General features: G+C 37.4%; 2 protein-coding genes across 2 annotated transcripts; one reads left to right on the top strand and one right to left on the bottom strand.

The window, feature by feature from the left end:
- Positions 1–1194: 1194 nt before the first annotated feature.
- On the top strand, positions 1195–8504 carry LOC134666907 (glutamate [NMDA] receptor subunit 1). The gene is made up of 16 exons (XM_063524214.1): positions 1195–1363; positions 1549–1671; positions 1811–2082; positions 2318–2470; positions 2797–2970; positions 3044–3305; positions 3413–3514; positions 3753–3864; positions 4462–4629; positions 4801–4925; positions 5166–5400; positions 5609–5757; positions 6406–6563; positions 7085–7257; positions 7339–7592; positions 8160–8504. The coding sequence occupies exons 1-16, from the start codon at positions 1208–1210 to the stop codon at positions 8340–8342; spliced, it is 2799 nt and encodes a 932-aa protein (XP_063380284.1). The 5' UTR covers positions 1195–1207; the 3' UTR covers positions 8343–8504.
- Positions 8505–9671: 1167 nt separating this feature from the next.
- On the bottom strand, positions 9672–14281 carry LOC134666898 (V-type proton ATPase subunit E). Its single transcript, XM_063524207.1, has 5 exons — positions 14108–14281; positions 13735–13910; positions 12249–12417; positions 11361–11555; positions 9672–10649 (listed from the first exon to the last, which is right to left on the bottom strand). The coding sequence occupies exons 1-5, from the start codon at positions 14138–14140 to the stop codon at positions 10542–10544; spliced, it is 681 nt and encodes a 226-aa protein (XP_063380277.1). The 5' UTR covers positions 14141–14281; the 3' UTR covers positions 9672–10541.
- Between the last annotated feature and the right edge of the window lie 958 nt (positions 14282–15239).

The following is a 15239-nucleotide window of genomic DNA, read 5'->3' as shown; positions in this document are numbered from 1 at the left end:
GTCCTTCGAGCCGTATTATATTATGTTTCCTTTCGATAGGTAGAGAGTAGCAACGTGAGATTATATTTTTGTAATAAAAAGAAAACACTGTTTTGTTAACTGAATATTATGCCTGATATGATGTTAAAGTTTTATGTTGCTTACGTTTAATCTGCTTTGTAAATTGTTACATAAGTAAAATATTGTTTCATATTTTATTTTATAAAATAAATATATTACCACCGCATAACGATTTGTATAATTTATTTATCTCGATATTCTCGATTATACTTTTACTCTATCAACCAAATGAATAAATATTCCTTCTCTATTTGCCTAACAATCAATGTTCGGATTTTACTTCCTTCCTCGTCTAACATTGATTGAAGTTGCAGATACGACTGCGCGGTAACCATGGCAACCACAGAGCAGGCTCCATCTACCGCTGTACCACAGCATCCCACAGCTGTTCTCTCACACAATAATTTTACGGTAATATTAAACAAAACAATGACGTAAATGTGACTAGAATCTATTACTCCCTGGTAAGTAATAGTATACCTACCTCCCTAATTTAGCACTAAGCGGTGATGAATAATATATGTTGCAGTGAGAGATCTCATTTAACTTGCCCAAAAGGGCGGGACCCAGTGCCTGAAATATTCAGTCGTAATTAAAAGTTACGCGGTGGATCATGGTTATTACGTAAACTCTTCAGTACATCCGTTAGGAATTCTGGTAGATAAGTATGTAGTTACATGTTCTCGTTTCTTATGAAGCACAGTCTACCTTCTTAGCTTAGAAAAGAGCGTTATTAAAACGCCTATTGCACAATCCTCCATATGACAAATAAATGTGTTGTACGATAAGCAATCTACTTGTTAAATTAATCTATTACGCTTATTGATCTAGTAGGTATGTAAGTGATGTACTTACTTATGAAATAATACGAACATCCACGCTATTTAAGGTGTTATACATATACATCTCATCGTACTCGTATATAATGTTGATTTACCTAATATAGAACAAATCCCTTATCCCTATGATGAAATTAATTATTAGAACGCATACATTTTATATTAGTAGGTACATTTTTGTTAAAATAAGTTTTAATCATATATACAGGGTGGAAAACACAAATGCTAATTCTGTTACCTCAGGCAATTTTTATTTCGGCAAATATTTATTTATTTATTTTCCACCTCTGTTTTCGTATCCAGACAGGATGAGGTCCATGCTCGGGATAATAGCAGCCGTGAGCTGCTGGCAGCTGGCCTCTGCCGACAGAGACCAGCGGCGGTACTCCAACCCAACCTATTATAACGTCGGAGGGGTGCTCTCTAGCAATGAGTCCATTGCCTTCTTCAAAGATACCATTTCGGTAAGAGTGCTTTTTTCGTTTTTTCTTCTACTATATCCCCTCTGATAATAAAAAAGCAGGGACACATGTGAGAAAATTACCTCTTTATTAAAATGGAGGCAATAAATAAATCAGTGGGTGGCTGTGGTTGAATCGTTTAATCTTTCTTGCTTGTCAGGTATTTACAATGTATCTGATCTTTTCAGAATCTGAACTTCAAGGATCAATACGTCCCACGAGGTGTGACCTATCACGACTACTCAATCTTGATGGACCCAAATCCTATTAAGACTGCTTTGAACGTTTGTAAAGATCTGATTGGCCATCGGGTTTGTAATAATTGTTTTTATACTTACTCTCCGAAAGTAAACTTTGTTATCTTCAATTAAAACTTTATCCTCCAAGTGACTCTATGTGTGTGTATGTACTTTACGTATAGAGAAATAATATCGATTTCTTACCTTTCAGGTGTATGCAGTCGTAGTATCCCATCCTTTGACTGGAGACCTGTCTCCAGCAGCTGTGTCATATACGAGTGGGTTTTACCACATCCCAGTGATCGGTATATCTTCAAGAGACTCTGCCTTTTCTGACAAGAACATTCACGTATCGTTCTTGCGGACAGTGCCTCCGTATTCTCATCAGGCCGATGTGTGGGTCGATGTCCTGAAACATTTTAATTATATGAAGGTCATCTTCATTCATAGTTCGGACACGGACGGTCGAGCCATTTTAGGCCGGTATGTGAACCTATATATATATATCTATTAGTTGTTTGTTTAAAAGATGATAAATATTTACCTGTAATAAGAGGCACACACCGATGCAATGCATGAGCATACACATCTTCGGCGTTGATAAAAAAGCTTGGTCGTTTTGTCACCGGTCAGAAGTCACCCTGTATATGTAACTTTTTTGACAACTTTACATGTAGCCGACATTAAATTGTGAATCTGAGAATATTGTCTTTTATAGATTCCAAACGACATCCCAAAGCGTCGACGAGGATGTCGACAGAAAAGTGGTGGTCGAGCAAGTTATTGAATTCGAGCCAGGTTTGGACTCCTTCAGTGATAAACTTATAGAAGTAAAAACTGCGAGGTCAAGAGTTTTCTTAATGTATGCCAGGTAAGATAAACAAAACTACATAGGAGTAGCAGTGTCATTTAAAATCGATCGATAGGCTCATAGCTTCTTTACCTGCCAAGAATAGCAATTATGACATTTCCAATGAAAGCTTTTTAGTTATCTTTAAACGTTTGTATAAAAATCGGTTAGTTAACTTAAAAATCGAAATTCCAACACGTTTTTAGAATAGAATCGTTTATTGCGAACCATGGTACCTACATAACATAATAAAGTAGTTACAATATTTGTGGAACACATGGGGCCCTCCTGGTAGGGCATTGCAAATTAATCTTATATACCGATTCGTAAAAAGTGTTTTGTTACAGCAAAACAGACGCTGAAATAATTTTCCGCGATGCGACGTTCCTCAACATGACGACGACGGGCTACGTGTGGGTGGTGACGGAGCAGGCGCTGGACGCCGCTAACGCCCCCGAGGGACTGCTCGGGCTTCGCCTCGTCAACGCCACTAACGAGCACGCTCATATCCAGGATTCCATGTACGTACAATATACATAATATGCAAGGTGAAAATTACAGATGTGAACAAAAATTGCAATAATTTTTTTACAGCTATGTCCTTGCATCAGCAATACGAGACATGAATACGACTGAAGAAATCAACGCCCCACCATCTGACTGCGACAACTCAGGAAGCACATGGAATACTGGTCGGCATCTCTTCGATTACATAAGGAAGCAAACTCTGGAGAGTGGAGCGACGGGCCATGTGGCGTTTGATGACCACGGGGATAGAGTTAACGCCGAATACGATATGGTGAACGTTAGAGCACAAGGCGAACATGTAGCGGTCGGGAAATATTTCTATTCCAAGGTTTGTTAAACATATGCCCTATATTAACAACCCGAACCGTTAACTTAGTAACTCACTATTGCATGCACTCACTATACCTATACATGGTTTCGTTGGTTTGGTTTTAGGATGTGCGGAAGATGCGACTAGAGCTCAAAGAACAAGAAATAATTTGGATGGGCCGTAGTCCTTCGAAGCCTGAAGGGTTTATGATACCTACTCACTTGAAGGTATAGTCGCACCAAGGAAAGTCTGCAGCGGATTTGATACCCCACGCAGTGTAAGTGTTATTTATACGTCATAATTTCATAGAAGTTTGACGTTTAAAATGAAAATGACACTTGCACTGCGTGGGCTATCAAAATCTCTGCAGACTTTTCACGGTCTTTCTCTATATCCTTATTATACTTCGTCTTCCACGTAATTAATATAAAGTAAGTAAAAGTTTATTAGTAATGACTATTTCAGGTATTAACAATAGAGGAAAAACCGTTTGTGTACGCACGACGGATTGATGACGGCAGCGAATGCACTGCTGAAGAGATACCATGCCCACATTACAATACTACCGACGATACAGGTAATAAAAATATGTATTACTCGTATCTTTTAACTTATATCTAATGGTTAGCTTTCGGTTAGGCGCAGATTTATATTCGGGTCGAAGGACCAAAAATGCTAGTACCTAACAGTGAATTTGTTTTTATAACATTTTGGTTAAACCCGAATTATTATTTAATAAATAGCAAGGGTATAAATAAAATACGAATTAATAAAGATACAAGTAACGTTCAAAATTCAGCAAGGAATCTTTCATTATCTTCTATAGCAATATTTTAAGTTGTATGACTACTTATTACTTACTATCCCTCTACAAAAGTTAAACAGCTGCTTCAGTATGTTGTAGGGTTGCCAACTTTTTTTTGGTGGAATATAGTATTTTCCAGAATGAGGCATTAAAATTATAGTACATTTCAAAAAAATATAGTACTTTTAGATAAAATACTAAACATGAGTGTAATATATGTTTAATCGGAAATATAGTATTTTAGCATACTATATATTTTTCCAAATGTATATAGTACAGAGAGCCAAAATATAGTACAATACTATAGGTATAATATAGTACGGTTGGCAACCCTAGTATGTTGTGATGTACCTAGTTCTTTCTGTCCAGATCAAATGTACTGCTGCAAGGGTTTCTGTATGGACCTCCTGAAACACCTGGCTACATGGATAAACTTCACTTACTCATTGGCACTTTCACCAGATGGACAGTTCGGGCACTATGTTATTAAAAACTATTCTGCCCCTAGCCCGAAAAAAGAGTGGACCGGTCTCATAGGTAAAATATATGACATTCTACAATCGAGCATTATGTAGCAGTCGACTGGTGTGACTTGGTACATCAAGTGAACCTAACCTAGACGATGGCTACTACATTCTTATAGCTTAAATATAGCCCAGAGCCCACAAGTCAGATTATCTGAGTATATGTTACGTTATGTTTCTGCAGGAGAACTAGTGTATGAACGTGCGGATATGATTGTGGCCCCACTGACCATAAACCCTGAACGAGCAGAATTTATTGAGTTCAGTAAACCTTTTAAGTACCAAGGTATAACAATTCTCGAGAAAAAGGTAAGAGTACTTTTCTTGTCAAAATCCTGTTTCTCTAGTTCTATCACTTTTGCAAATCGTATTAGCTTGGGTACTAGTGGTTTGAATGGATTGGTCTCGAATTTGTTTAGGTACCTATAATAATTATGAAAACAAAGATAGCATCTTTCATTTTATTAATTTGTAATCTTGGCTTCCTATAATTAATTTGTCATTTCTAAACATGTTACCACGGTCACCCTGTATACATTTTTTTTACAGCCGTCTCGGTCCTCGACACTGGTATCGTTCTTGCAACCATTTTCGAACACCTTATGGATATTAGTGATGGTATCAGTACACGTAGTAGCATTGGTGTTGTATTTGCTGGACAGATTTTCACCATTCGGAAGGTTTAAGCTGGCGAACATAGATGGGACTGAAGAAGATGCGTTGAATTTGTCAAGCGCTATTTGGTTTGCCTGGGGCGTGTTGTTGAATAGCGGCATTGGAGAAGGTAAGAAGCCTTAATTGGCCCTTAAGAAAGCATAGCAGAAAATCCTAACTTTACGTACCGGTCCTCTTCATATAAACTAATGGCGCGCTCTGATTCGATGTTCGTTAGTCTTAAGAATGATGAATCTAAAAGATTTTTATGTAGGTACATATTTACTTACAGTTAATTCTCACCTTCAATTTTACAAAAACGTTTTTTCTAATTTCAGGGACGCCTCGTAGTTTCTCGGCGAGAGTGCTCGGCATGGTGTGGGCAGGTTTTGCTATGATCATTGTTGCTTCCTACACTGCCAACTTGGCTGCTTTCCTCGTGCTTGAACGCCCAAAAACCAAACTAACTGGAATTAATGATGCTAGGGTAAGTTATTATTATAAGTATATACAGTGTGTTTTCTGTAACAGGAGCAATAAATTAAACTGTAGGCTGTACTCCTCAAACTGACCAACATTTGTTCAGCAACTTTTGAAAATAACTCATGGTTTGATTTTTATTACACTTTAAAGTTTATTCTAAGACACAATGTATTGCAAATTTTGTTACGTTAAAAGCGTGACAAGTAACGTCAAACACACTGATGTCAACGTACATTGTAGGCAATATTTATTTTGTATGAAAAAAAGGAAGTCTAAAGGATTCATAATTTTTAAAAGTTGCTGAACAAATGTTGGTCAGTTTGAGGAGTACAGCCTTTAGTTTAATTTATTGCTCCTGTTACAGGAAGCACCCTGTATATATCATTATAAGTATTTTAACTCAATACGGTCGTAAATATTTAAGAGTGACCGAATTGTATGATTTTTTACGGTTGACATATATGTATGTAATTTAAAAAAAGCTAAGGTAGGTAGGTACTTTACCTCATTATAATGACGGACTAGCTGGAATACCTATGTTAAAACTAGCTTCGAAAACTTCTGTAACATTTTCACCAAGTTTTATCCTTTCTGATCACGACTCGAAGCCGATTAGTAAAGTATCAAAATGAGATTTTAATGTTACTTCTAGCTCCGAAACACAATGGAGAATCTTACGTGTGCAACAGTGAAGGGTTCGGGAGTGGATATGTACTTCAGACGTCAAGTAGAGCTGTCCAACATGTACCGAACCATGGAGGCCAACAACTACGATAACGCGGAGCAGGCCATTCAGGATGTCAAAAATGGGTAAATCATATTTATAATCCACTGCCAGGCCTTGTCGAAGACCTGGTCGAATAACTTAACTCTAAAAATGCAGAAAAAGGGAAAAGCGCTCGAGAAAAGTGCGCCCGAGTATAGACACTTAATTAGCTCACCCAGTGGCGTGCAGTGCATACAAAAAAAGGTAGGCACTAGGGTAGGCAGTCCATACAAAATGACCAAAAAAAAAGTTGCCGATTTTTATAGTTTGCGTTACATTCCTTCAAGAATGACTCTTCTAGAGCCCGATTTAAGTCTTATCTCCACTGCACGCCACTGAGCTCACCCTACTCTTTGCCAGTAAGATAGGGAATCCGTCGCAGTATTGTACACAGGGTATATAAATACCTTCCTTTCTCCTACGTTTCTAACTCCACTATAGCCTTTATTTTTAAGAAACCGATGTTTCATCACTCCTAGTGGGAGTGATGAGACATCGGCTCCCACTTGACTAGTTTTCACCATATCCTCATAAGCATTCACTAAAGGGTTACTTAATGTTACAGAAAATTAATGGCTTTTATCTGGGACTCGTCTCGTTTGGAGTTTGAAGCGGCTCAGGACTGCGAGTTAGTAACGGCTGGAGAGTTATTTGGTCGCTCTGGCTACGGGGTTGGCTTACAAAAAGGGTCTCCGTGGGCTGACAAAGTAACTCTAGCTATACTTGACTTTCATGAAAGTAAGTACAGTGACCTGCACATAGATAGGTATAGTCTCACATATAGGTACATATAACTACTAAACTATGACGTTGTTATAGGTGGTATAATGGAGTCATTGGACAACAATTGGATATTACGCAATAATCTTTTAAACTGTGAAGAAAACGAAAAGACTCCGAACACCTTGGGTTTGAAGAATATGGCGGGGGTTTTTATACTGGTGTTGGCGGGCATTATTGGGGGAATAGTGCTTATCGTGATCGAGGTGGTGTACAAGCGACACCAGATTAAGAAGCAGAAGAGGATGGAAATCGCTCGGCACGCGGCTGACCGCTGGCGCGGTACCATTGAGGTAAACAAGACCAAGAGACCGCCGCCGTGGACTACAGATAACTCGAAAACCATTCATTACGGAGACTAAACTTAATCGCGAAACTGGACCGATCAAGTTAACGCACGGCAACACGTTATTGTTGTAACGTTTCAAGTTTATATCATTAGTTTAGTTTTTGATCGAAATTATAATTGTTAAAGCTTAAGTATCATAAATATACGATTAACGTTTATTTATTATTTTTACTCATCAAGACATGGTTAGTTTCCCGCATCAGATCGTCGGCTCTGAAATCAAACGGGGCATAGAAATCGCTTGCTAATCAACGCTACATATAGCGTGTTTCAAAATCTCTATCTACTGTTTTCTGCTGCCACTTCCCAAACTGAATGGGAACCCACCCATCAATTTTTTTCTATGCCCGGCAATTCATACAGTCAACTTCGTCTAAAAAAACTATCATTCGGATAGCTACATGCCCCGACGACTTCGTTGGACGCATTATTATATAGCTTTCGTAAGTAGATGCATATATAGAATAACTAATGTTTGATTTGATCTTGAGGTATATTGGTAATTTTTCAGAAACGGAAGACTATGAGAGCCTCGATAATGCCCTCGCAACGGCGTGCCAAGTCGAATGGAGTGAAAGAGGCCGGGAGCATCAGTCTGGCAGTGGACCGAGGCGCTATCAGGAGGCGCGACGAGCCAAGAGTGCCTCGGTACCTCCCTGCCTACACTCCTGATGTATCGCATTTGGTCGTCTAACTTTAACGTGTACCTATTCATATGCGAGTTGGTTTTATGAGGAATGGGATGGGCTTCTTCATAGAACATCGTGCAACGTGGTCATAACACCAAATAATTAAATACAATTTTAGTAAATAATATAGCACGGCCTAGAATTAATAGTTATTTGGTGGCGAACTTTGGTATAAAATTAAATCACGTAGCTCCTTGTGTTTTTGACGAGCAACGATAAGTGGGACAATAATATGCGTCTTTTTTAGGCGCACTACAGTTGCCATTAATACCTACGTAAAAATTGTAAAACCCCGTCGAGTTATTTCAACAATGGAAGTATCAAAATACACGGAATTGGCTACTACAAATATTTATTTTTAAGGACGTTTTTATAGTTACTTCTCTATGCATATTGATTAATAATTATGTAACTTGTGATGCCTGCCTATGTTAAATTTATAGATTTTATGTAGGTCTGTAATAGTTTAGGGACAAATATTATTGTTCCGTGAATTAAATGGGTCATTCTCTGAGAATGTCTGCGGTTGCGTCTTATTGCGACGACTCTTTTCATACATTCTGTATGTAAATATAAGGGTTGCGGCAATAATACCGCACACATATTTTTGAGAATGACCAAAATAATCATGAAATTTTTAGTTACAACTTATTTTCCCTGTACCTAGTTCGTTACGTTATCGCAACACCTTAATTCCATGCTTTTAGTTTTGCTATTATCTTATTAGACTTATACGATCGAAATTAAGGCACATAAGTAATAGTACTATATGTACAGAAGAATGTGGAATGGATGTACTTGTAGCCTGTAGCAGTGACGAAATCGCGGAGTGAGCCACGATGTGTATTCTTCACTAACGTAACCGTAACCCAAATAGACGTGCGAGGACAATCTATAATAAAATTAATAAACGTATCTACAAATAAAATAAAGACTATAAAGAGGCTGTTTTATATAGGCGTTTCTCAAACTTTTGTTCAGGGTCGGAATGGAACCTTTTTGTATATTAGGTACCTATTTTTTTTTTAATAGAACAGATAGACTTATAGTTCGTTTTTTTTAGCATTAGAAAGAACTCCACAGAAGCAAGCGTGCAGTTTTTATCAGGCTCTTTAATTGTTAATAATTATTGAATTATCTAATGTAGCATGGTCAATACATATAATTTACTTCAAATTATTACCGCTAAAAGTGCCGGATTTGGAACCACAAGCTTACTTCTTCGAAGTTCTTTCTAATGCTAAAAAAAACGAACTATATGTATCGTCACTGGTTATCCATCTGGGTTATTGCTTATATATTTTATAGGACAAGGCATAGAAATAAAAGATTAATATTAACACATCTATATATTTACATAAGAATTTTAACAGTGCCATAAAGGGGATTATACATTGTACCTTATATAAGAGCTATTGTGCTCTGCCGATTACGTCCGTCAAAAGCAAGCCGAGAAAACTGTAACTGCCAGGTAATACAAGGTAGGAATGTGTGAAACACTGAAAGGTTCCCCCACGGCGCTACACTGCGCGCAGCCAAATCTTTACCTCGATTTAGGTGTTCCCAGCATAGGATGCTGCCGCCGTGAGCCAACCTTGCAGCACTCAATGATCCTACGCGAAACGATATAGACCAAATATATCGTTGCAAAACATCCAGTAATAACATCTATTATTATAAGGATACAGAAACATTTTCGCATACAACTAATTGTTAACGTCGACCTAACGAAGGCGCCTGTGTCTTGTGACTCGTGCTGCATTAATACTGAAGGCGGAAGGTGCAGAGCAGACGCCTATGAACTCTTTAACAGAATCGACTTTAAAATGCTATTAATATTACCTAGATATATGGTAACAATGTCTTAATTATATCGTTTCGAATCTCTACTCTAGGATACATATGACGAATGAATTGTAAGAATAAAATATTTTGTTCTCAGTAGACATCGGTGTTAAGTAGGCGAAACTAACATACAGTTACGAATAGAACAACAAACAGGAACCAGAAACTTACATGATCACACATTATTTACTTCTGACGACTCGACAGGACCAATCATCAGTTAAATTCTACACAGCAAAATTGTACGCATTATTACAATATAATTAATTAGGCAAAGGAAAACATTTATTATTATAATAACGTTTAGTTCTACGAATAATAATGATTTATAATAAGTTAGTAGTAACAGATGTGTTAATCTAGTCGGTGAACTTGCGGTTGGGGTTGCGGCCGAAGAGCGCCGTACGGATCTCGGGCAGCAGCTGCTGGGCGATCAGCTCCAGCCGCGACTCCAGCGTGTTGCAAATCTGCATCAAATGATTCCTTTCACACTTGGTTCATTGTATTTGGCCCCGTTCAAATTATCGCGTAAAGTACTCCCATCATGTACGAGTGCCGGCAGTTAGTAGATGAAACGCAACAATGTTTTAACAGCGATAGCAACGCTACTAAACGCTCAACTTGTACTTAATCCGCGTTCGTTAAGCGCGCTAGTTTGAACGAGGCCTTATAATTTAATTTATTAGCAGCTTGGCGTCAATCCAACCTGATACCAATTGTTTGTTTCTTCATATATTTAATAGATCAAATTGCCTAACATAACAATTCTTTAAGACAAAAAATAAAAAATTGTAGTGTAAGGATATGTGCTTATAGACGCCTCGCCGCTACAAATAAATTCAAATAATGTACTAAAAAGTTATAAATTAAAATTACTTACAGAAATATTTTTGTAATGATCATATAATTAAAATAACACTTTTTGTTCAAAATTAAATACTGCCATTCAATCTTTACTTAAGAGTTGCAACCCTTTTTTAGGGTCCTTTCCAACATGTTTCATGTTATGTTTAGTAAATGTTTTGTCCGCGGCTTAGCTTGGCAGCCCTAAGCAATGGAAAGCTGTAATCTATGGACATAGAAATGGTATCATAAAATATCATAAAATTGTTGTCCATTTGCGACACACGAAACTGAAAGGATTCGAGTACAAATTGAACTAGATAAGTGATAGTTACCTTTATACGGCCCTTGGCCGCTACAAGATCGACTCCGCCGCAGGTCTCAGCAGGAAGGAAGTTCTCATTGTCCACCTTCAGCTGGAGGTCCTTGCTGATCTTCTGTTTGTAGCTGGACTGTGCCTTGGGCAGCAGCCCCTCCACCAGGCTCTTATCGGCCTGTCGTACGCGGACGGTCACCTGAGGTTCCACCAACTAAACAAACAAACAAAAAAGTTTCTTGGTAAGCTCCAACTAGAAAAAAATATAACCATATTTATAAGGACAGTCGAACAACATACATGCTATACATGTGCTGAAAGTGATATGTCATCCTATTTACTATTTGGGCAAGGATTAACAAGCAATAACTCAAGTGCAGTTAAATAATAATATAACTTAAGTTAGGTTTTTATCTAGCCGTTTAGGCTTGTTTTTATTAACAAGATTTTAAAAGTGACCAAACATCACTTATAGTCAGAGCTCGGATAGGGTGAGCTATTTGCCTTATATATGACATGACATGTCAAATTATAAGGCAAATAGCTCACCCTATCCGAGCTCTGCTTATAGTATAGAAAAAAAAGGTATTCATTAGCCAGGTCCACACAGAATTTATAAAAATCAGTTCAGTGGTTAAAGCATCAAACTCTATCCAGACAGATCAGTATAATTATGATAGTTTTATGGTAAGTAATTACCTATGGACTCAAACACACTAGTCTTAAAAAAAATATTGCTTTTGTTTCATTCCTAAGTAATGAAGTAATGATTTAAAGTGTCATTCTATGGAACTTGCTAACTACGTAAACATATGTCACTAGTAAATTGACATTCAGAGACAATTTTAATATGGCGGTTTGTTTACATAGTTAGCAAGTTCCATAGAATGACATTTTAACAACTTACCTGGAACAGAGCCTGTACAATGAGTGTGACAAGCAGTTCGGAGTACAATTCCTTGTTGTTGGGCACCTCAGCCAGGCGCTTGCGGGCCTCGTCCAGCACGTTACGTACGTGGTCTTCACGCACTTTCAGTACTTTCAGACGAGCTTGGTTGAGCATGTTCGAAGATTGGCTGGAGAATAATAACACAAAGTTTGGTTATTAAAATTTTAGTATTAAAGGTATAATAATGGCTGGTTTGGAAAATAATCTGGATTTTGCTCCCTTTTCACCAGACCAAGCTTGGATCGGAAAACATATAAAACTCAAAAATGCGCGTTTACCCACAGATAAGACCTAGCTAGATCGATTTATAGCAAATTTCATTGAAATTGTTAGAGCAGTTTCTGAGATCCCTGAAATATATATATAAATAAATAAACAAGAATTGCTTGTGTAAAGGTATTAGATCCTCCATCATATGATAGGTAAACAGAATACTAACTTTTACACATGTTTCTGATATACCACAAAGAACAAATTTACTTAATGTTATTTCTTGGTAAGGTTTTAAATTTCAGTACAATTTTAGAATGTATTATCTTTATTGAATATAAGGTAGAAGTACTAGTGCTCGTGCTGCACTAGTATTTGACACTTTATACCAAAGTGACAAGGATTAAATTTTAATACAGAAAAATCTTCGCCATTCAAATTTAACCTATATCACAGAATAAATAATAGTACTAGGTACAGAAGACTCACTCTCTAACAAAACGCGTCTGTCACGATCAGCACAGATATGGCCGCTAGGTGGCGACAGCGCCACGCGCGGCTTATGGCAAACCCCAAAATTGGGGTCAAACAGATGGAGTTTTAGCTACCTGTAGCAAAGCGACGAAATCGCGGAGTGAGCCATGCCTGCCTATATTAGTTTGACATAAAGTGCCCATGTCAAATACTAGTGCAGCGTCAAGCACTAGTACTTCTACCTTATATTCAAAAAAGATAATACATTCTAAAATTGTACTGTAATTTAAAACAAAGACTTATACAAATATTTTTAGTTCCATAGTTTTCCACAGTCAAATAAATGAAATCACATGACCAGATATCAAGTGCAACTAAGTAAATGAGGATAACAGTTAAGGCTGATCCAATAGGTGAACCCTTTGGGCGCCACCTGTCATCTATCATTGGAATCATAATTTGCAACCTTACATAATTTTTTAAATATTTGATTGCCCTTGATAATAAAATAATCGGGATATCGGGAATTGCAACATAAAGTCAATAAAGACTTGGTTTTAAGATAAAGGAATAATTACCAATTATGCATTGGATTCTAATTAGAATACCTACACATAATCTTTTATTGAACATCACACTCGGTGAACATACCAAGAGCAAAACTAGTGGATGTAATATTGTCAACCAAAGAGTAAATTGTATTTTCAAAGATCTAGTGCTCATATGAACTCTTGGGAGTAAACATACTGTGGGTACATACATCTTTTTCTGGAGTTCCACCTGTTTTTCCTTCTTTTCATAGTACTCCATGATCTTAAGCCTCTGCTGTTGCACGAGACGGCCTTTCTCAATATTGAACTCCTCTTCGGCTTTGGCATCGATTTCCTCAGCCTTTTCGTTGGCCTCTTGTTCGATGAAGGCCATCATATGCTTGATCTGATAATGGAAAATTAGCATATTTACATGTAGGAACCGCTAAATCAAGCATGATAGAATATATTTATCATCAGCAACATCATCAAAGATAGTTCGTTCTCCACGATTCCCAGCATCTTCTAATATCAATCTGACAAATAACATGTCGTATTATATGCAGCGTAGACTCTACCATAATGCATTTTATTGAAACATACCTGCTTCTGAACATCTGCGTCGCTTAGCGCCATGGCTGATAGTTAATATTTTACACCGCTCACACGTAAAACAGCCGATAACCAGCCAGAAAACTAAAAACTGGCTGAAAGGAGCAAGTCGACGCCTAATCAGACGTGCTTCTTCATTGAACGATCATATGATCCTTAATGTTGCCAGTCATTTAAAATAATTTCCCGTTTAAAGACCATAGACAAGGAAAATTAAATCAAAATTAAAAGTAGGCTAAAATATATTTTACTTATTTTATTAACGTTAAATTGCATAAAATCCGTAACAGACTACCGCCGACCTTGGTGCGGTGCAGCGATAGTGTGTAAGGTGATCGCCGTAAGTCCGTTAAGGACGCAGCTATAAGGTGGAGCGAGAAAGAGATATTTTAACCGCACCAAGGTTGCGGTATGGTGCGGTAGTCTGTTGCGACTTTAAAAGTGGTAATTGTTGAGTCAGTAATAAATTGTACATCCATGAAGAAAAAGATCAAACTACTTTTTAACATTTTATTCGGACTTCTTATACCGGGTGTGGCCTGTAATATGAGCAAAACATTAAACTGTAGGCTGTACTCCTCATACTGACTAACATTTGTTCAGCTACTTTTAAAAATAACTTGTGGTTTGATTTTTAATACACTTTAAAGTTTATTCTAAGACGCAATGTATTGTTTTGTTTTGTTTAAGGCGTGACAAGCAACGTCAATTACAATGATATGGCGTGGCGATGGCGTCCATTAAAGATAATATACTTGGTCAAGCAGATCTTGTCAGTAGAAAAAGGCGGCAAATTTGAAAATTGTAGGCGCGAAGGGATATCATCTCATAGAAAATTTGAATTTCGTGCCTTTTTCTACTGACAAGATTTGCTTGACCGTCTATATTTATTTTGTATGAAAAATAGGGAGTCTAAATAATTCATAATTTTTAAAGTTGTAGAACAAAAGTGTCACCGTGTGGACCGGCTTCTATAGTCAGACCGTAAAAAGTCTGCGGCGATTTTGATAGCCCACGCAATGCAAGTGTCGTTTATGACGTTTGAATAACACTTACACTGCGTGGGCTATCAAATCCGCTGCAGACTTTTATTGGTTTAACTCTAAATTAATCGCCTATATAT

The sequence above is a fragment of the Cydia fagiglandana genome, chromosome 1 (assembly GCF_963556715.1).
Source record: "Cydia fagiglandana chromosome 1, ilCydFagi1.1, whole genome shotgun sequence".
NCBI classification, from domain to species: domain Eukaryota; kingdom Metazoa; phylum Arthropoda; class Insecta; order Lepidoptera; family Tortricidae; genus Cydia; species Cydia fagiglandana.
Note: the sequence above shows the minus strand (reverse complement) of the source record. Positions and strands in the feature narration are given on the sequence as shown.

What these genes read in the sequence shown, in the direction of transcription:
- LOC134666907 (XM_063524214.1), top strand. Translation starts at nt 1,208, where the DNA reads ATGAGGTCCATGCTCGGGATAATAGCAGCCGTGAGCTGCTGGCAGCTG. An exon ending in CTGGAATTAATGATGCTAGG is followed by an intron (nt 5,758 to 6,405) that starts GTAAGTTATTAT and finishes TGTTACTTCTAG; the next exon opens with CTCCGAAACACAATGGAGAA. An exon ending in GCTGGCGCGGTACCATTGAG is followed by an intron (nt 7,593 to 8,159) that starts GTAAACAAGACC and finishes GTAATTTTTCAG; the next exon opens with AAACGGAAGACTATGAGAGC.
- LOC134666898 (XM_063524207.1), bottom strand. Translation starts at nt 14,140, where the DNA reads ATGGCGCTAAGCGACGCAGATGTTCAGAAGCAG. An exon ending in GTGGAACTCCAGAAAAAGAT is followed by an intron (nt 12,418 to 13,734) that starts GTATGTACCCAC and finishes ATTATTCTCCAG; the next exon opens with CCAATCTTCGAACATGCTCA. An exon ending in CGGCCAAGGGCCGTATAAAG is followed by an intron (nt 10,650 to 11,360) that starts GTAACTATCACT and finishes CATTTGATGCAG; the next exon opens with ATTTGCAACACGCTGGAGTC.